The sequence below is a fragment of the Balaenoptera borealis genome, assembly GCF_965194805.1.
Source record: "Balaenoptera borealis genome assembly, chromosome: 5".
Taxonomy (NCBI): domain Eukaryota; kingdom Metazoa; phylum Chordata; class Mammalia; order Artiodactyla; family Balaenopteridae; genus Balaenoptera; species Balaenoptera borealis.
The window spans coordinates 75,290,624-75,311,812 of NC_138862.1; the positions used below are offsets into that span (position 1 = coordinate 75,290,624).

A 21,189-nucleotide genomic window follows, 5' to 3' on the forward strand; every position below is an offset into this window, starting at 1 on the left:
TTGTTTCCCTTCCACTTTCACCTTAAATATTCTTTCTTTTATTTTGTTCAACCTTTCTCTAACTTATTCCTCAGTCTGTCATCAAGTCATACTTCTAAAACATAGTTTGAAGCAATTCATAAATACCATGCTCAAAACATTTTCCAGACTACCAATATTAGTCCCACTCTTTCACATGACATTACATGATCAATGCCTTCCATGATCTGGTCCCAGCTCTTTGTATTCACCACTGACCTGTGTTTCTGCCACCCAACACATTCACAGATCCAAAGCACATTTTGTGTTTAGTTTAGTCTATGATTCAATTGTACTACCTGATTTTTTTAAATTAAAAATATCAAGGTTTGCATTTATTTTTTTTTGCTCAAAGTAGTCAGTGGGCATGAGAACATCCCTCCAGCTGCTGCTTAAGCAGAAGCTAATGGGTGAAGATCACGGGAACCCCTGATCTGAGCTTGTAAAATGCTAAGGCAACAGGCTAGGGGAAACTCTGCTCCTTTCCTTCAAAGCCTGCAAAGCCATGTTTGAGGAGACCAGATGTTCATCAAGCAATGGGATTAAGGCATGTTTTATACTTAGAATACTGACTCATATCTGGAATATATAGTAGTCAATCTTTTTTGCCAATACTTTAGATGTTAATGAGTATCTACTAAGTGCTATGCACAGAGGGCTAAAGAAAAAAATTGTGAGATATTCCTTGCCCTTAAAGAAGATTATGGTCTGGTGCAAGGGACAGATGGATTTATAGCTAACAAAACACAGAGCAGTGAGAGATGTCATATGACCAAGTGTTACAGGGACTCCAAAGAGTGGGAGAAAGTATTTTGGGTGTGAAGTATGGGAGTAGAATTCTGGAAACTCTTATTCAAAGAGGTGGCATTTTGAGCCAAACCTGATAGGATGGGAAGGATTTAGCCAATCATATCAGAGAACTGGAAAGATAGGCTAATTTGCGTCTATAAAACACAAAGGAAGGAACGCATAGGGGTCTTCTGGGACCAGTGTGCAGTTAAGAGATAAGCCTAGCAAGGCAAGAGTATATCAAATAAAAGGGGAACTTCAAATGCCATGCCTAGAAATTTGAACTTTATTCTAAAAAGTGCGGGGTCTGGAAGGTTTTTGAGCATAAGAATAACATGACCAGAGGCATATAAGGTTACTTGTCTTGTGCTTTACGTTTCTCTTAATTTTTTATTATTTTCAACACGTATTTTTGCTTTAAAGTCTTCTTCTCTCAGCAGCTCATGTTTTCTGGTCATTGCATTCGTCAGCTCCTCGGCCTTCTTTTCCTCGGCCCCATGTGTGAATGGGGGTGGGAGGATTACACTGTGTGAGCCACCGAAGCACTGACTCCCAGACCAAGAGAAATTGAGCAGGGCTAAGTGAACGCAATTTATTGTTCCTGGCAACTTGGAAGCACAATAAATGTAAATACACTGTTAGGTCATAGCAATGCTGTTTTAATTCCATATTCAAATGACACTATTAACCAATCCTTAATTCCATGCAAACCATTTTTTTGGTTTTAGGTGAAACTGTATTAAAGGACCTTACTCCACTTGTGATTATCTTCATGTAGCTTACAATACAGCTAAAGGGGACTTGGTGAGATCCATCCTCTACCCCTGGCATCTGAACTTCGAACTGTACAATGATGCCTTCAAGTTCATAGTGTTCCTGGCCTTCCTTGGAGTCATGGGTTTCTCCTATGCCCTTGGTGTATATATGTACCATGGAGTAAGTACTTGGGGTAAGCCTTTTTGATAGCATAGCTTTCTCAAGGAGCTTAACCTAACTCAAAAGGGTTTCCTCTAAGTCCCATCATTCTGAATCAATATCATCCAATAGAGCTTTTTAGGATGATGAAAATAGTCTATATATCTACACTGTCCAACTTGGTAGTCCTTAACTACGTGTTCATTGAGCACTTGAAGTGTGCTTGGTGTAACTGAGGAAATGAATTTTCAGTTTTATTTCTTTTTAATTAATTTAAATTTAAATAGCCACATGTGATTAGTGGAAATTATGTTGAAAGGTGCAGCTATCAAAAGCTGCAAAGTTCACAGCTCCTTTCACCACTTGGATGGGAGAAAGAGGTTACTGCATGTGTGGCATTTGTGATATCCAAGACCAAATAGTTTCAGAGAAAATACATGTTTCTCAAGCCTGATAGGATGGGGAAGATTCAGTCAATCACATCAGAAAGCAGGAAGAACATACTAATTTGAGTGAGCAAAATGCAAAGGAAGAAAAAGCACACAGGGTTTCTGGAACCAGAAAGCAATTTAAAAATAAGTCTAGCAAGTAAGATTAGATCAGATTGCAGGGGATCTTGGATGCCATGCCTAGAAGTTTGGACTGTTTGAGAGTGTTGAAGTATGTGAGTGAGTACATCATCCAGGGAATACCAAACATACCATACAGTCAATGAGTTGCCCTGTGTTCTTGTTAGGTTCTGAGATGAAATTAAATGTCTACTTTTACAGAGCTGTGTACTGAATGGATCTCCACTTCCCTTTTTAAGCTTCACGGTGTCTGGTTTCATTTGGATGTCTCTCTGAATAGTTGTAATGTCTGTAGAGGAAAGGGTTGTGATAAATGACCTCTGAGGTCCTTTCTGGTGCTGAGATTCTGATTTTGTTATGAGCCGTGCAGTCTTTTCTGTAAGATATGCTGGGATCTTAGCACTGTGGGCTTATAGGGAAGAATAAAACATTGTGAATAAAAGGATCCAAACACAGGTATGAAACTGGGGTTGGGTGGCCTCCTTACAATGCTCAGTGATGGCATAGAAATGTGTGTGTGTGTTGAGTGGGGGAGAGGCAAAAACAGTCACAAGAATTTCTAGGCAATGTTCATGCTCAAACTTGCGCTCTGCACAGTCACTTCAATCTGAAATAAGCTCCCAGGGAGCATTTCTAGGGGAAGGGATGGCAGAGGAGGCCAGGGAATGTTGGCACCGGGAGAATGGAGCTTGGAAAGAGCGAGGCAGAATGTCGAAGCCGGTGGGGCTGGAATTTGAGGCAGTGTGCCAGTTTCATCTGGGGTGCAGGAGCACTGAGCAGGAAAACCAGCAAAAAGCCCTCTCCTATGGACCAGGAAACCCTGGCAGTGGATTGGGTATGAAGGTTTCTTGGGCAGGACTCAACATCCAATACACACCAAAGCAGTGTACTCATTGCACACCCCATCTTCTTGTAGGTCAGAACCTGTGGACCTGTTGGCTGCCTCTATCTACACTTGTTGGCTGCCTCTATCTGCACTGGCTCAGCATTAGGCAGGGATGAGACCTCAGGGTTAAAACTCCTCTGTGGCTGGGATTGGGAAAATCAGGGAATGATGGATTTTGCAATAAACTAGAATTGGCCCAAAGATGTATCTAGTAGCCATTGCTACTGAACTTGAATCTGTGTTTCCAATACTGAAAAGAGAACTTTATGGCTAAAATTACAGTAATGTCATGAAAACCTAGGCAAGGTTGTAGAGGGAAAGCCCTTAATCAACAGAGCATGGGAACATTAAGCAACCTATGATTTGATCTTGACCACACCCTTATTAGTCCTGTGAGCCTTGGTAGATTTGCCTGGAATCCTGACTCCATGAGACCTGGCTTGATAATATGACATACCAGTAACACATTTGTGCTCTCGAGTTGAATAGACTAGGGTCTACATCCTCACTATTTAACCAGCATGTGGCCTTGGGAATGCTGTTTAATTTTTTAAGTCTCCATTGCCTCTACCATTCAATAGAGAAAATAACAGTATTTACATCACAAGGTGGTTGTGATGGGTAACTAAATAGTGTATGTACACAGTGCCTGTCCCAGCGTGTGTGTCCAGTGAGAGCAAGCTATTTTTATTATTGGCTTCCCCAGAGCAGTTGATATACGCTGAGAAGTTGGCAGAGTCTTGGTCCTAGTTTTTATCAGGTCGCCATGCATTCAGTGTGTGTGCTGAGCACCTCCTCTGTGTCAGAACTGTGCTAGGCTCTGCATCTAGAGATGAGTAAGATGAATGCCAAGATGACTTCAAAGATGAAGAAGGCACAGCTGCTGCGCCCGAGGAGTTTGTAGGCTAGTGGGGGAGGGAGATTCATAAGCCTACAGTCAAGCCATGTGTGAAATGTTACAACTCAGGACTAAGCCCAGTGCCCAGGAGTCCAGAGGGTGTGAGGACATCTGATGAGCAGAGAAGGGGTGGCACTCTGGTTGGAGGGAAGGCTCAGTGGAGAGAAGCAGGGTCAAGAAGGACAGTAAGACGTGGGGTGGTGATCCGGGGTCTCTTTTTTTTTTTTTTATAAATTTATTTATTTATTTTTGGCTGTGTTGGGTCATCGTTTTTGTGCGAGGGCTTTCTCTAGTTGCGGCGAGCGGGGGCCACTCTTCATCGCGGTGCGCGGGCCTCTCACTATCGCGGCCTCTCTTGTTGCGGAGCACAGACTCCAGACGCGCAGGCTCAGTAGTTGTGGCTCACGGGCCCAGCCGCTCCGCGGCACGTGGGATCCTCCCAGACCAGGGCTCGAACCCGCGTCCCCCGCGCTGGCAGGCGGACTCTCAACCACTGCACCACCAGGGAAGCCCCGGGGTCTCTTTTGTTTTGCAGTGGAAGACAATTTGTTGATTCCTCAGGCACAGCCAAGAGAACACTCAGTCCCACCAAGACAGCTGGCTCACAGTGACTATTCTGAGCTTCTAGAACCCCAGAGATGCAGCAGGAGATGGTGCCAGGAAGGGTTCTGGCCCTCTCTGCCAGGCCAACCTGTATGCCCTTCCCCTCCCCAGGTGTCTACAAAAGATCCTGCAGCCATGGCCCTGCTCCTCCTCCCCGTGATGTCCCTCCTGTGTTGCCAGCCGCCCTCCCTGACCACAGGGATCGTGTATGCACAAAGGAGGCTGAAGAAAAAGAAAATCTTCTGTATCTCCCCACAGAGAATCAATATGTGCAGGCAAATCAACCTCGTGAGCTTTGACAAAGTATGAGCTAAACTTTCCAGGTTGGAGGTTAAAGATCTCAAGACAGCCGAGCTGGGAAGTCTGTCTAGTCCAGCACCCTCGTGGGACAGATGGGAACACGGAGGCCATGAGGGTCACATGGGGAGCTAGTGTGAGATCACATTCTAGAAGCCCGCTTTCCTGAGTCCTGAGGAAGTGGTTTAGCCATCACATCATGAATTTCTTACCTGTCAAATTGAATATTTTCATGCCTATTTTGGGATTCAAAACCGTCTCTTACTGTAATAACTTTTCTGATTGACTCTATTTTTTCAGGCAAAACTTATGAGGAACATTTCTGTTCCCCAAAGTTCTTTGTCCAGAGCTTCAGCGAGCATATTCCTTTCTCCTCCGCTGCTTCTTTTTAGGAAAGGGAGGCAGGGGGCTGCCACCCGTGTTTACCCACTCCGGCCCCTCTTTTCTCCTTTGCTTCCCAGGGTATCAAGACTCAGGACTGGGGCAGGTTGCCTGTGCTTAGGGCCTGGAAAGGTGGCAGAAGGGGAGTATGTCCAGAGGAGGGGACAGCTGCTATGGGACGGGTCCCAGGACCCCTCTCTATGGCTCTCCCACGGGGGACCTGGCGGGGCCGTAGCATCAGCTGCCTCAGCTCGGGTAGCCAGTTCACGCACTCTAAGGCAGGGTGCCTGGCCTGGTCCCTCCGTGTCTTCGGTTCATTTGTATGAGAATAATTGATAAAGGCCTTGCCACTTTTTCGTTAACCCTCATGGGCAGAGAGTGCCATTAATGAGATGAGCTCTTGAGAAGCTCACGTATAGCTGAGGAAGCGGGTAAAAGGGAAGCATGGACGATGAAAATGCAGTGAAATGCGTGCTGAGGAGAGGTGTGAGCCAAGCATTGGTGTGCAGTTACCTGCCACGGGTGGGCGGTCACCTCTGAGCTGTGGCTTTGGTTGTCAGACAGGATGGGCCCCATGGCGAGCAGCCCAGCATCACAGGGATGCCAGAGCTGCAGCAGGTGGGGAACAGGACCCTGGGTGGCGAGACCATGGCCGTGTTGTGGGGTTGCAGCTGGAGTCGAGGAGCCCAATCGCTCAGGGCATGATGTGCTAAGCTAAAGAGTGGGGCCTGGTGGTGGAGGAGAATGGGAGCCCTTCTCATTTTTTAGGAAGATGGTGATATCTCTATAGGCATGTTTTATTTATTCCATCTGGGGAATTGGTGAGAAAGGATGAAAGGGAGCTAGCACTGAGTCAGGAGGCTACCGTGGCACAATGGAAGAGATGGCTCCTTGTCCTAGACAAGGAGGGTGGGAATAGACAGCAGAAGACAAGCTGGAGAGACGGTCCCCAGGTGGAAGCGGCATAGCTCCTACATTAGTTCAGTTCTGTTCTTTTCTAGTTTCCTTTGACAAAGAAGGTCCTGTAAGGTTAACTTAACAGTAGCTTCCTTTTAGATGCAGGGCCAAAGAACAGCCCCCGATAGGGATTCCTGTTACTCACCCAGCAGCCTCCCCAGTGTCTGAATATAGGAGGGAGATTTAGAAAATGCGTTCATTACATATCTCTTTCTAACACGAATTTTTTCAGAGGTGTTTCCTTCCCGTAGAAAGCTTTTCCCTCCACATCCTCATGTGCTCCTTTGCTAGGCTGTCTTAGGTATGCTGAACGGCAGATGTGGCCAAACTCGGTATGTCATGATGGCATCTTGTTGTGCAAAAGGACTTTTTTTTTTTTTTTTAATGATTTTTTTTTAAATTTTATTTATTTATTTATTTATTTTTGGCTGTGTTGGGTCTTCGTTTCTGTGCGAGGGCTTTCTCTAGTTGCGGCAAGCGGGGGCCACTCTTCATCGCGGTGCGCGGGCCTCTCACTATCGCAGCCTCTCTTGTTGCGGAGCACAGGCTCCAGACGCGCAGGCTCAGTAATCGTGGCTCACGGGCCTAGTCGCTCCGCGGCATATGGGATCTTCCCAGACCAGGGCTCGAACCCGTGTCCCCTGCATTAGCAGGCAGACTCTCAACCACTGCGCCACCAGGGAAGCCCGCAAAGGACTCTTGATTGGGAATCGGCAAAATGAGAAACTAATCCTGAATTCGATACTAAGTTTCCACGTGACTTTTTAAGATAAGAAGGTTGAACTACAATGATCTCTGTTTCTTTCTTTCATTTCAACATGATGTTGAAATAAAGCCCTCCACAATTAATTGAATCTCCATCTAGTGTTATTTCAATTTAGAAGATATTCACCACTGGGCTTCTGAGTACAATTTGTTCCCGTATATTTCTAGTTTACGTTGGTTTGTTATAAGTTCTTTAAAACAAGCTCTCTCTTCCTTTTCTATTCAATTCAGCCCAAGCCTGGGCTAGTATTTATGCTAAGTTTTCTTTTTCTATCTCATTCCCTTTAGAACAGCAACTATAATTTAGGTTTTTTTTTCCATTTATGGCTAGTTTTATTATATAAGGGTCATTTTCACATAGAGAAATAACATGGTCCCATATCTGTTTTGCTGCAGTATCATCTCTGTTTTCATGTTCAAGATATTGATGTTTAAAACATAATCTAATCATCAGGAAAACATTTCAGTTCGAATTAAATTGCTAACTGTTTTTGAAATGGAGCAACTCAACAGCATTTGGAATCTAAACACACATGTTGGGGTCCTTATAAAATACAGGAGGGAAATGAAGCAGATAGTGTTTTATTTGGTTTTTTGTTTTGTTTTGTTTTGCGGTTTTTGTTCTTGAAGGAATAACTTCCACAAAGGCACGTTAGCTCTCCATGAAGTCCAAATGAATTAATGAAACAAATATTCCTTACCTCTTTAATCCAGAAGCCCAGTATGGACTTTGTCTCTCCACATGCTTTGCAGAATTCATTTAACATTTGTCATCTGGTGGAAGTCTCCAGATGGGCTGGATTCCGGTTTTTTCTCTCCAACCTACGGGTCCCTAGACCCTGGGGCTGCTCATTTCACCCCTAGGCTGAGAATGTCTCTACCCTATCTACTCAGTTGTAAGAAGTGAAAGCATTGTAAGCACTTCACTATAAAGCATGATGTTAATGATATATGCTGTAATGATAGAAGATACCATTTGATAGAAAACTAGAAACTTCAGTGTCTTATACTGAAATGACCTTCAAGAAAAATAGTGTAAGAGACCCCAGGTGTCAGTGTTGAAGAGGATATTCCCTAGCGCTTGGCAGTGCTCCGCTTGGCCTTGACAGTGCTGAGGCAGCAGTAACCACTTCCTTACTCTGACTGGGTGTTGAGCAGGCCTAATGCAATTGGCCTACTGCATAAAGACACCGGGGTTTGTAATTAATAACTGACTATGAAGCAATGAGCAAATTAAAAGTGCTGTGATACTAGTCAGTTCCAATTTGCTTTCTCTGTTACATTATCTGTCAAATAATTTCACATAGTACAGCAAATCAACTCTGTCAACCATTTTCTTCTTGATCTAACAGTAAAACCCATTCCTGGGCATTAATTAATATTTATTATTAGCACTTTACTTCTCTCTGTAGCCTTAAAGCCCTTTATCAACATTTCATTATCAATCTGGACAGTCACCATGTCACCCATATTTTTAGGAAGATAGCTGTGAACCAGATGGCAGACTGGGAACTAAATAGTCTTGCAAAGAAAGAAAAAAATTCCAAGCTCTGGTTTAGAAAGACAGCAGGTGCCAACTAAAAAGTCAAACTCAAGCTGGTTCTTGTTGGATTTCTATCCACTGAACCTCTCTCATTCAGCAACAGCGATGGTCACAACAATAAACAAACAAAAACAAACCCTTGCATTTTGTACTAATTAATGACTAGACTCACCTAATTTTCAACACGGTCTTTTGGGAATCATTTGTCACCTGCTGAATCTTTCTTTCAGGCGCTCTTCTCTGACTTAAAATTTGATGTTTACCAATAAGGGCTTGGCCAATATTTTACAATAAGTATAGATGGAGTATAACCTTTAAAAATTGTGAATTACTGTATTATATATATGTAACTTATAGAATATTTTACATCAACTATACTTCAATAAAAATAAAATATAAAAATATAAAATTTAATTTAAAAAAGAATCTTTGAACAAATGGAAAATAAAAATTTTTTTAAATCTGTCTTGGAAGAAAAAAAAGAAAGCTAATGGAAAACTGAGTATCACATTTACTATAGATAAACACAATAATGAAAAAAATTTTTAATAAAATAAACATATTTAATGTTAAAAAAAAGGGCTTAGGACAACTAAATATACTGTAATTTCTTAGGAGCTTGGGTTTTGTGTAAATCATGATATAATTAAAAGCTCTAAATCTGCTAAAACCCATTCTAATTATCTTGCAGACTGGCACTCTTACAGAAGATGAACTGGACCTCTGGGGGACTGTTCCTACTGCTGACAACTGGTAGGCCCTTTAGCAAATACGGAGTGTGTGATTGGTGGGGCTACCCAGGTGACACTTCAATTCATCCTTCTTGTGTTGAGGGATGAATCTCACATAAAATATACATAACAATTGGCTGGTACCAGCTCCCCACTAGTCTAACGTGCTAAATTAAATGAGTTCTAAGTTCAGAATCAGATGGGGAAAGTAGGTCTTCAAACCCCACCTGAAAAATGGAATAGAATAAAGTGGATGATTAGGTAGTTGAATGAATAAAAGAAGAAAGCAAAGAGTGAAATCAGGACTATGCTTAATTAAAAACTGCACAGACTTCCTGGGCAGCTTGTGAGGTAGGAAATCCAGAAAGGAAAAGCTCCATCTCCCCCCATCATGGAGTTCACACTCTAGTGGGATAAAAGTTGCAAATGCACCCACCTTCAATGTACTACACAGGCCAGGAAAAGAATTATGATTAAGGTACAGATATCAGGATACAGAAGAAGACATAATAAAGACTGCTTGATTAAAAAAAACAAAAAACAAAAATACACATTTCTGATTTTTATAATAACATAGTGGATAAAAGGTAGAGATTCATTTTGAAAATGAATGGATCAAGAAATACCACCTGGAGGAGACAGCATTTGAGATAGGTTTTGAAGGGGGAATGGCTAGAATTTTTACAGACATGGTTTAAAAACTGGCACTAGGGAGCTGAGAGGGCAATCACATAAACACTACCCTGGAACAGAGCTAGAGACAGGAGAGACTGCCCATCTTCACAGAGTGCCCCCGAGCTCCCTTTCTCGCAGGGCTGGGACCTGCCTTCTCAGTCAGAGTGGAGATGCCTCTGCTCTTAAGCTCTGGGTACCCCACCTGGGCCCCAAACTCTGGCTGAGGCTGTTGTTATTGAAGGAATCATGCAGGGGCTCTCCAGGATGGTGACGGGACTGGGTGCAGCACTGCCACAAGGGAACAGCAGTCAGGCCGTGTGATGTTGCAGAAGATACCTGGGTTCTAGCCCTATTCATGTGTCTCTGCTTCTGGCTGCTCCGATGCCCAGGGCAGGCCTTTGTCCAGACAGGTAGGGCCTCTACTGGCCAGAGCAGTGAAAGGGGAAAGGGATGTTTGCAGTTTCCACCCTTTCTCTCCCTCCCTTGCCCCTGGTACTCTGAAACTTTGGGGGAAGTAGAAACCACTAGAAACAATTATTATTCAGCTCTAAGATGGGAGGAGAGAAGGTAAGGCAAGCCAGTCTGCTGTCAAATATAGGCGAAGGCCAAAGGGCCAATTAGTGAGAACTATTTGAGCCCATGCCTGCTTTTACTTGAAGAAGGAAGGAGCCAGCAGGCAGGCTTCCTTTCCATCCCTGCTACCCCCATTGGCCTGGAGACTTCTTGCCTGTGTTGGGTGGCTTTGCAGTTCGCAGATGTCAGCTCTGAGCCTTCCCACAATGTGCCTTCCTGCAACACTGCCACCTTGTGGGCTGGCGGCAGGCAACCTGACAAAAGCCCCTGTGATTATACCCAAGTACTCTACTCGGAATTTATCATACAGGGCATGGGGAGCTATTGAAACTTTTGAGCATAGGGGTTAGGTATTATTGAAGCTTATGTTAATAAGATTTTAAGGGGCAGGGTGTGCAAAATGATTTTGTTGAGGATCTTAACTTACTAATGATCTCTACCAGTTTCCAGGAAGTCCACAGCTTTGCCCTGGGCAAGGCTCTGCCCTGGGGCCCACTGTGTGTGGCCATGGCCAGCTGCCACTCTCTGATCCTTCTTGACAGGACCATCCAGGGAGACCCACTGGACCTCAAAATGTTTGAGGGCACAGCTTGAGTAAGGAGATTATTTCTTGGCTCTACTGAATGAGGAAAACCGGAAGAAATGCTTACCGGGAGTGCCAAGGCATTTCTAACTTTGGTTGAAACCCAGAGAAGATTCATAACAATATGTGAATGAGGGTCTGATCCTACCTGAATTTCCCAGTCCCTGCTCCAAGACTCTGTTAACTAGTACAACATGAAATAGGGTTCCATGATCAAATAAATTTGAGAACTGATGTTTAAACAAAGTTGATTTCTTTAGGATTTCTTTAATATACTGTGGTGCACTGTGAATATTCAAGAGGGAATATAATACGCAGCATTTACTAAACCTATTTCACCACAGAAAACCTTGACAGGCCAAAACATGGTACAAAACACTCTTGGAGAAACAGTCTAAAGCAGTACTGTTAATACAGTAGCCACTAGCCACGTTGGCTACTGAGCACATGAACTGCGGGTATGCATCTAAGGAACTGGATTTTAAATTTTATTTATTTTAACTACTTTAAATTTAAATAGCCACAAGTGGCTGGTAGCTACTGTACTAGACAGTATAGGTCTCAAAACCAAAATGGAGGTCCTTCAATCCAATGGGTTCGGTTTCCTGAGGTGAGTGTAGATGACAGCTGAAGGTTATAAGACTCCCCTGGTGACTGTCATGACACAGTGGGACTGTCATGACACAGTGGGAAAACCTCTTGACCCCGCCACTCTCCAGCTGCAAGACCCCAAATCCAGAACAAGATTCTGAGTCATTACCTCATCTGAGCATTTGGATAATAATGCCTCATTCAGGAGCATGTTGAGACTGTGAGCCTGAAGGGGCTGCATGCATTGTAAAGTGCCCAAACAATGGAGAGTATTCATCCATTCATTAGTTAGTTAATTAACTACATTGTTCTGCCCTCCAAAAATATGTTCTAAAGCTACTTACTGTGACACATAAAATACAGGACGGCATTTAAACAGAGTTGTAAAGGAATGAAAACAAACGATTGTAGGGACATGGAGAACACCTCACAAAGAGGCTAATTCAAAGACTTATTGTAGGAAGATTGTAGCTTTCTAGAGGCCAAAGTAATAAAAGGCGAAACCTGGTAAACAGGGAAATTTCTGATATCAGTAAATTAAAATGAGAGTCTTTGCTGTGGAGAAATGCTTGATATTGTCGACTGAAAAAAAAATTCACAACCTAAAAGTTGAGAGTTATGTTTTATTTGGCAGACAAAACTGAGGACTTAAGCCCAGGACACAGCATCTCAGATAATTCTGACGGACTACAAGAGGCAAGTTGGGGGGAAGGGGGAGCCAGGATACATAGGAGTTTTTGCAACAAAGACGAGGTAGTCAAATCAAAAGATTACTGTTAATGAAAGGAAACCAGATATCTCAAGTTAAGGAATTTAGCACTTTTCTATATATGGGAAAATGCAAGAGTCTGGGCTCACTGAAATCATTCCTTTGATATGCACCTCAGCTCTCTGGGGCCAGCATCCTGTGTTTTCTCATCCTGAGTCTCCTCAGGGTGCACTGTCGGGGGTGCCTGCAGTGGCTGACTGCTAGATGGCAGGCATCCTATTTCTATCCCGAGTTCCCTGAGGGCTCACCATCTAGGCAGCTGTAATGTGATGGCTTGATGGCTCCAATGTTCTTTGTTTGCTGATATGGCAGGAAATATTTTTTATTCACCATATAAGGGCAAGACTAAAATCACTTTTCTGGATCTTAATGGAGAGGAATCAGTGTAATTTTTATAAGCAAGGTCCTCACCAAGATCATTGGTGCTGACACAGTGAGGAGTTGCACATGCTCATTACTGCTGTATGTGACTTTGATCCTGGTTCTAACAGTGCCCCCTTCTCCAATGGAGGAGGCTTGATCTCTTTGTACAAATGACATACAAGTTGGGGTCTTATGTGAGGACATAAATCTATAGTATTAGCTCTGTAAATACTGTCTTTAAGACCACTTATATCCACCCAAAGCAAAGAAAGTGCAAATTGTTCATTGAGTTTAAAACTGGATGAGAAAGAGTCTCTAGTTAAATATCTTTTGGTAGTTCCTTTCACTAAACATAACAGGGAGGGAAAATGTCCTTATAGACTCTAAGAATATTAGCACTAGAAGGGATGTCAGGATATTTTTCAGAAGAAATTGAGATCTGCAGAAATGAAGTGATGTCCCCAAGGTTGAACAAGTAAGTGATGATAGAGCAGAAACCAGATGTTGTCTCCTATTTTCTGACTTGTGCTATTTATATATCTGACTGCCTTTACTATATTTTAGCTTAATATTGGTTTCTCAGATGGTATAACTTATACTGTTGTAACACCCAAAGAACACAAATTATTTTCAAATATGCTTTCTAATTTGCTAGCAGCTAACTTGTAACTCACTAGCTAACCAATTAAGCTAGTAGCATAGATAAAGCATAAGAAATAGTATCATGTTTATCTCAAGACTCAACCCTCTGTCCTCTGAGAGCTAGTGTGCTCAGGTATATTGGAGAGTAAATCTCTGCTTAAACCCTCATCCATTTACAAGACATGCCTTTTAGGAAGAGCCAATGGGCTGTAGTTAGCACTTCCTCCACCAATTACTACTTAATATGTAGTCACAATAATTCTGGCTTTTTGACATTTTACAATAAGGTCCTTAATATAAATCAACACAACAGAAATTTGACAATGATGGTATTAAGATAATTGGCCTACAAGAGAAAATACATGAAAAGGGATTTGAAAAGATTAAAGTGCTATGCAAATGAGAGATATTTCTTTCTTATTATTTTTCTCTAAGGAATCTTATGAATGTTTTCATTTTAAAACAGATAATGGAAGATTGCAATGTAGACTACTGCAAATTTGGGATATCAGGTTCCAACATAATAATAAAACCAGGACCAAAAGCCAGTAGGGTATGATTTGCTTTTTTTAAATTATATGAATATTCCCCCTTAAAACTGGTGAAATTCCCCTGACTTTTACATATTTTTATATTCCTATTATTTTGTCTTATCCTAACAGTATCCATGGTCAGTTTGCTCATTACTTCATTCCTGAATTTATCCGTTAATTTATTCAACAAACACTCATGATGTACCTATGTATGCTCCAGCCCTGTGCTAAGTGCTAAGGCATAAAGTGATTTCAAAACTAGACATGCTGGGAGGGACCTTCAAGATGGTGGAGAAGTAAGACATGGAGATCACCTTCTTCCCCACAAATACATCAAAAATACATCTACATGTGGAACAACTCCTACAGAACACCTACTGAACGCTGGCAGAAGACCTCGGACTTCCCAAAAGGCAAGAAACTCCCCACGTACCTGGGTAGGGCAAAAGAAAAAAAGAAAAAATAGAGACAAAAGAATAGGGATGGGAGCTGCATCTCTGGGAGGTAGCTGTGAAGGAGGAAAATTTTCCACACACTAGGAAGCCCCTTCACTGGCAGGGACAGGGGATGGCGGCGGGGAAGCTTCCAAGCCATGGAAGAGAACGCAGTAACAGGGGTGCAGAGGGCAAAGTGGAGAGATTCCCGCACAGAGGATCGGTGCCGACCAGCACTCACCAGCCCGAGAGGCTTGTCTGCTCACCCGCCGGGGTGGGTGGGGGCTGTGAGCTGAGTCTCGGGCTTCAGAGGTCGGATCCCAGGGAGAGGACTGGGGGTGGCTGCGTGAACACAGCCTGAAAGGAGCTAGTGCACCACAGCTAGCTGGGAGGGAGTCCAGGAGAGTCTGGACCTGCCTAAGAGGCAAGAGACCATTGTTTCAGGGTACGCGAGGAGAGGGGATTCAGAGCACTGCCTAAACCAGCTCCAGAGAAGGGTGCGAGCCATGGCTATCAGCATGGACACCAGAGACGGGCATGAAACGCTAAGGCTGCTGCTGCTGCCACCAAGAATCCTGTGTGCAAGTGCATGTCATTATCCACACACACCCTCCCCAACCCAGGAGGCTGTGCAGCCCGCCACTGCCAGGGTCCTGTGATCCAGGGACAACTTCCCAGGGAGAATACACGGCGCACCTCAGGCTGTTACAACGGCATGCTGGCCTCTGCTGACACAGGCTCACCCCGCGTTCCAATTATAACTACCGTACCCTTCCCTCTCCTCTGGCCTGAGTAAGCCAGAGCCCCCTAATCAGCCGCTGCTTTAACCCCATCCTGTCTGGGTGGGAACAGATGTCTGAGGGCAACCTACACACAGAGGCGGGGCCAAAAGCAAACTTGAACTCCAGGAGCTGTTCGGACAAAGAAGAGAAAGGGAAATCTCTCCCAGCAGCCTCAGGAGCAGCGGATTAAAACTGCACAATCAACTTGATGTACCCTGCATCTGTGGAATACCTGAATAGACAACGAATCATCCCAAAATTGAGGTGGTGGATTTTGGGAGCAGCTGTAGACTTGGGGTTTGCAGTCTGCAACTGACCTGTTTCTGATTTTTATGTTTATCTTAGTATAGTTTTTAGCACTTGTTATCATTGGTGGTTTTGTTTATTGGTTTGGTTGCTCTCTTCTTTTTTTTAATTATTATTACTTTTTAATTTTTTTATTTTAATAATTTTATTTTTTTAATTTATTATTATATTTTTCTTTCTTTTTTTCTCCTTTTTCTTCTGAGCCACATGGCTGATAGGGTCTTGGTGCTCTGACCTGGTGTCAGGGCTGGGCCTCTGAGGTGGGAGAGCCGAGTTCAGAATCTGGACCACCAGAGACATCCTGGCCCCACGTAATATCAATTGGTGAGAGCTCTCCCAGAGATCTCCATCTCAACACTAAGACCCAGCTCCACCCAACAGACAGCAATCTCCAGTGCTGGACGCCCCAGGCCAAACAACTAGCAAGACAGGAACACAATTCCCACCCATTAGCAGAGAGGCTACCTAAAGTATTACTAAGTTCACAGATACCCCAAAACACACCACTGGACACGGTCCTGCCCACAAGAAAGACAAGATCCAGCCTCATCCACCAGAACACAGGCACCAGTCCCCTCCACCAGGAAGCCTACACAAGCCACTGAAACAACCTTACCAGTGGGAGCACACACCAAAAACAATGGGAGCTACGAACCTGCAGCCTGTGAAAAGGAGACCCCAAACACAGTAAGCTAAGCAAAATGAGAAGACACAGAAATATGCAGCAAATGAGGGAGCAAGGTAAAAACCCACCAGACCAAACAAATGAAGAGGAAATAGGCAGTCTACCTGAAAAGATTTCAGAGAAATGATAGTAAAGATGATCCAAAATCTTGGAAATAGAATGGAGAAGACACAAGAAACGTTTAACAAGGACCTAGAAGAAATAAAGAGCACACAAACAATGATGAACAACACAATAAATGAAATTAAAAATTCTCTAGAAGGAATCAATAGCAGAATAAATGAGGCAGAAGAACAGTTAAGTGACCTGGAAGATAAATAGTGGAAATAATTACCACACAGCAGAATAAAGAAAAAAGAATGAAAAGAATTGAGGACAGTCTCAGAGACCACTGGGACAACATTAAACACACCAACATTCAAATTATAGGGATCCCAGAAGAAGAAGAGAAAAATAAAGGGTCTGAAAAAATATTTGAAGAGATTATAGTTGAAAAGTTCCCTAACACGGGAAAGGAAATAGTCAGTCAAGTCCAGGAAGCGCAGAGAGTCCCATACAGGATAAATCCAAGGAGAAACACGCCATGACACATATTAATCAAACTATCAAAAATTAGATACAAAGAAAAAATATTAAAAGCAGCAAGGGAAAAAAAACAAATAACACACAAGAGAATCCCCATAAGGTTAACAGCTGATCTTTTAGCAGAAACCCTGCAAGCCAGAAGGGAGTGGCAGGACATATTTAGAGTGATGAAAGGGAAAAGCCTACAACCAAGATTACTCTACCTAGCAAGGATCTCATGCAGATTTGACGGAGAAATTAAAAGCTCTACAGACAAGCAAAAGCTAAGAGAATTCAGCACCACCAAACCAGCTTTACAACAAATGCTAAAGGAACTTCTCTAGGCAGGAAACACAAGAAAAGGAAAAGACCTACAATAATAAACCCCAAACAATTAAGAAAATGGTAATAGGAACATACATATCGATAATTACCTTAAATGTAAATGGATTAAATGCTCCAACCAAAAGACATAGACTGGCTGAATGGATACAAAAACATGACTCCATATATATGCTGTCTACAAGAGACCCACTTCAGACCTAGGGACACATACAGACTGAAAGTGAGGGGGTGGAAAAAGATATTCCATGCAAATGGAAATCAAAAGAAAGCTGGAATAGCAATTCTTATATCAGAAAAAAATAGACTTTAAAATAAAGACTATTACAAGAGACAGAGAAGGACACTACATAATGATCATGGGATCAATCCAAGAAGAAGATATAACAATTGTAAATATTTATGCACCCAACATAGGGCACCTCAATACATAAGGCAAATGCTAACAGCCATAAAAGGGGAAGTTGACAGTAACACAATAACTGTAGGGGACTTTAACAACCACTTTCAGCAATGGACAGATCATCCAAAATGAAAATAAATAAGGAAACACAAGCTTTAAATGACACATTAAACCAGATGGACTTGATATATACAGGACATTCCATCCAAAAACAACAGAATACACTTTCTTCTCAAGTGCTCATGGAACATTATCCAGGGTGGATCATATCTTGGGTCACAAATCAAGCCTTGGTAAATTTAAGAAAATTGGAATCATACCAAGTACCTTTTCCAACCACAAAACTATGAGACTATTTATCAATTATAAGAAAAGAAAAACTGTAAAAAGTACAAACACATGGAGGCTAAACAGTATGCTACTAAATAACCAAGACATCTCTGAAGAAATCAAAGAGTAAATAAAAAAATACCTAGAAACAAATGACAATGAAAACACAATGATGCAAAACCTATGGGATGCAGCAAAAGCAGTTCTAAGAGGGAAGTTTACAGCAATACAATCCTATTTCAAGAAACAACAAGCATCTCAAATAAACAACCTAACCTTGCACCTAAAGAAATTAGAGAAAGAAGAACAAAAAAACCCCAAAGTTAGCAGAAGGAAAGAAATCATAAAGATCAGATCAGAAATAAATGAAAAAGAAATGAAGGAAACAATAGCAAAGATCAATAAAACTAAAAGCTGGGGGCAGACACCAAAAACAATGGGAACTTATTCTTTGAGAAGATAAACAAAATTGATAAACCATTAGCCAGACTCATCAAGTAAAAAAAGGAGAAGACAAATCAACAGAATTAGAAATGAAAAAGGAGAAGTAACAACTGACACTGCAGATATACAAAGGATCATGAGAGATTACTACAAGCAACTATATGCCAATAAAATGGACAACCTGGAAGAAATGGACAAATTCTTAAAAAACACAACCTTCTGAGGCTGAACCAGGAAGCAGGAAGAAATAGAAAATATAAACAGACGAATCACAAGCACTGAAATTGGCACTGTGGTTAAAAATCTTCCAACAAACAAAGCCCAGGACCAGTTGGCTTCACAGGTGAATTCTATCAAACATTTAGAGAAGAGCTAACACCTATCCTTATCAAACTCTTCCAAAATATAGCAGAGGGAGGAACACTCCCAAACTCATTCTTTGAGGCCACCATCACCCTGATACCAAAACCAGACAAAGATACCACAAAAAAAGAAAACTACAGGCCAATATCACTGATGAACATAGATTCAAAAATCCTGAAGAAACTACTAGCAAACAGAATCCAACAGCACATTAAAAGGATCATACACTATGATCAAGTAGGGTTTATCCCAGGAATGCAAGGGTTCTTCAATAAACACAAATCAATCAATGTGATAAACCATATTAACAAACTGAAGGAGAAAAACCATATGATAATCTCAATAGGTGCAGAAAAATCTTTCAACAAAATTCAACACCCATTTATGACAAAAAACTCTCCAGAAAGTAGGCATACAGGGAAGCTACCTCAACATAATAAAGTCCATAAATGACAAACCCACAGCCAACATCATTCTCAATGGTGAAAAACTGAAACAATTTCCTCTAAGATCAGGAACAAGACAAGGTTGCCCACTCTCCCCATTATTATTCCACTTCGTTTTGGAACTTTTAGCCATAGCAATCAGAGAAGAAAAAGAAGTAAAAGGAATCCAAATCGGAAAAGAAGTAGTAAAACTCTCACTGTTTGCAGATGACATGATACTATACATAGAGAATCCAAAAGATGCTACCAGAAAACTACGAGAGCTAACAATGAATCTGGTAAAGTAGAAGGATACAAAATTAATGCACAGAAATCTCTTGCATTCTTATACACTAATGATGAAAAATCTGAAAGAGAAATTAAGGAAACACTCCCATTTACCATTGCAACAAAAAGAATAAAATACCTAAGAATAAACCTACCTAAGGAGACAAAAGACCTGTATGCAGAAAATTATAAGACACTGATGAAAGAAATTAAAGATGATACAAATAGATGGAGAGATATACCATGTTCTTGGATTGGAAGAATCAGCATTGTGAAAGTGACTATACTACACAAAGCAATCTACAGATTCAATGCAATTCCTATCAAACTACCAATGGCATTTTCCACAGAACTAGAACAAAAAATTTCACAATTTGTGTGGAAACACAAAAGACCCCTAATAGCCAAAGCAATCTTGAGAAAGAAAAACGGAGCTGGAAGAATCAGGCTCCCTGACTTCAGACTATACTACAAAGCTACAGTAATCAAGACAGTATGGTACTGGCACAAAAACAGAAATATAGATCAATGGAACAGGATAGAAAGCCCAGAGATAAACCCACACACATATGGTCACCTTATCTTCGATATAGGAGGCAAGAATATACAATGGAGAAAAGACAGCCTCTTCAATAAGTGGTGCTGGGAAAACTGGACAGCTACATGTAAAATCATGAAATTAGAACACTTCCTAATACCATAGACAAAAATAAACTCAAAATGGATTAAAGACCTAATTGTAAGACCAGACACTATAAAACTCTTAGGGAAAACATAGGAAGAACATTCTTTGACATAAATCACAGCAAGATCCTTTTTGACCTACCTCCTAGAGAAATGGAAATAAAAACACAAATAAACCAATGGGACCTAATGAAACTTAAAAGCTTTTGTACAGCAAATGAAACCATAAACAAAACAAAAAGCCAACCCTCAGAATGGGAGAAAATATTTGCAAATGAAGCAACTGACAAAGGATTAATCTCCAAAATATACAAGCAGCTCATCCAGCTCAATATCAAAAAAACAAACAACCCAATCCAAAAATGGGCAGAAGACCTAAATAGACATTTCTCCAAAGAAGATATACAGATTGCCAACAAACACATGAAAGGATGCTCAACATCACTAATCATTAGAGAAAGGTAAGTCAAAACTACAAGGAGGTATCACCTCACACTGCTCAGAATGACTATCATCAAAAAATTGACAAACAATAAATGCTGGAGAGGATTTGGAGAAAAGGGAACCCTCTTGCACTGTTGGTGGGAATGTAAATTGATACAGCCACTGTGGAGAACAGTATGGAGGTTCCTTAAAAAACTAAAACTAGAACTACCATATGACCCAGTAATCCCACTACTGGGCATGTATCCTGAGAAAACCGTAATTCAAAAAATGTTCATTGCAGCACTGTTTACAATATCCAGGACATGGAAGCAACCTAAGTGTCCATCGACAGATGAATGGATAAAGAAGATGTGGCACATATATACAATGGAATATTACTGAGCCATAAAAAGAAACGAAAATGAATTATTTGTAGTGAAGTGGATGGACCTAGAGTCTGTCATACAGAGTGAAGTAAGTCAGAAAGAGAAAAACAAATGCCGTATGCTAACACATATATATGGAATCTAAAAAAAAAAAAAAAAGATTCTGATGAACCTAGGGACAAGACAGGAATAAAGATGCAGGCGTAGAGAATGGACTTGAGAACACAGGGAGGGGGAAGGGTAAGC

The 21,189-nt window shown here is 41.7% G+C and overlaps 1 protein-coding gene across 1 annotated transcript in view; it reads left to right on the forward strand.

The window, feature by feature from the left end:
* Positions 1-21,189, forward strand: part of LOC309629507 (putative cation-transporting ATPase 13A5) — a 120,804-nt gene that overhangs the window by 52,844 nt on the left and 46,771 nt on the right. The window contains 5 exon segments of the mRNA XM_082393604.1: positions 1,586-1,743; positions 4,790-4,981; positions 9,313-9,374; positions 11,044-11,191; positions 14,015-14,101. Coding sequence (XP_082249730.1) covers positions 1,586-1,743; positions 4,790-4,981; positions 9,313-9,374; positions 11,044-11,191; positions 14,015-14,101 — 647 coding nt within the window.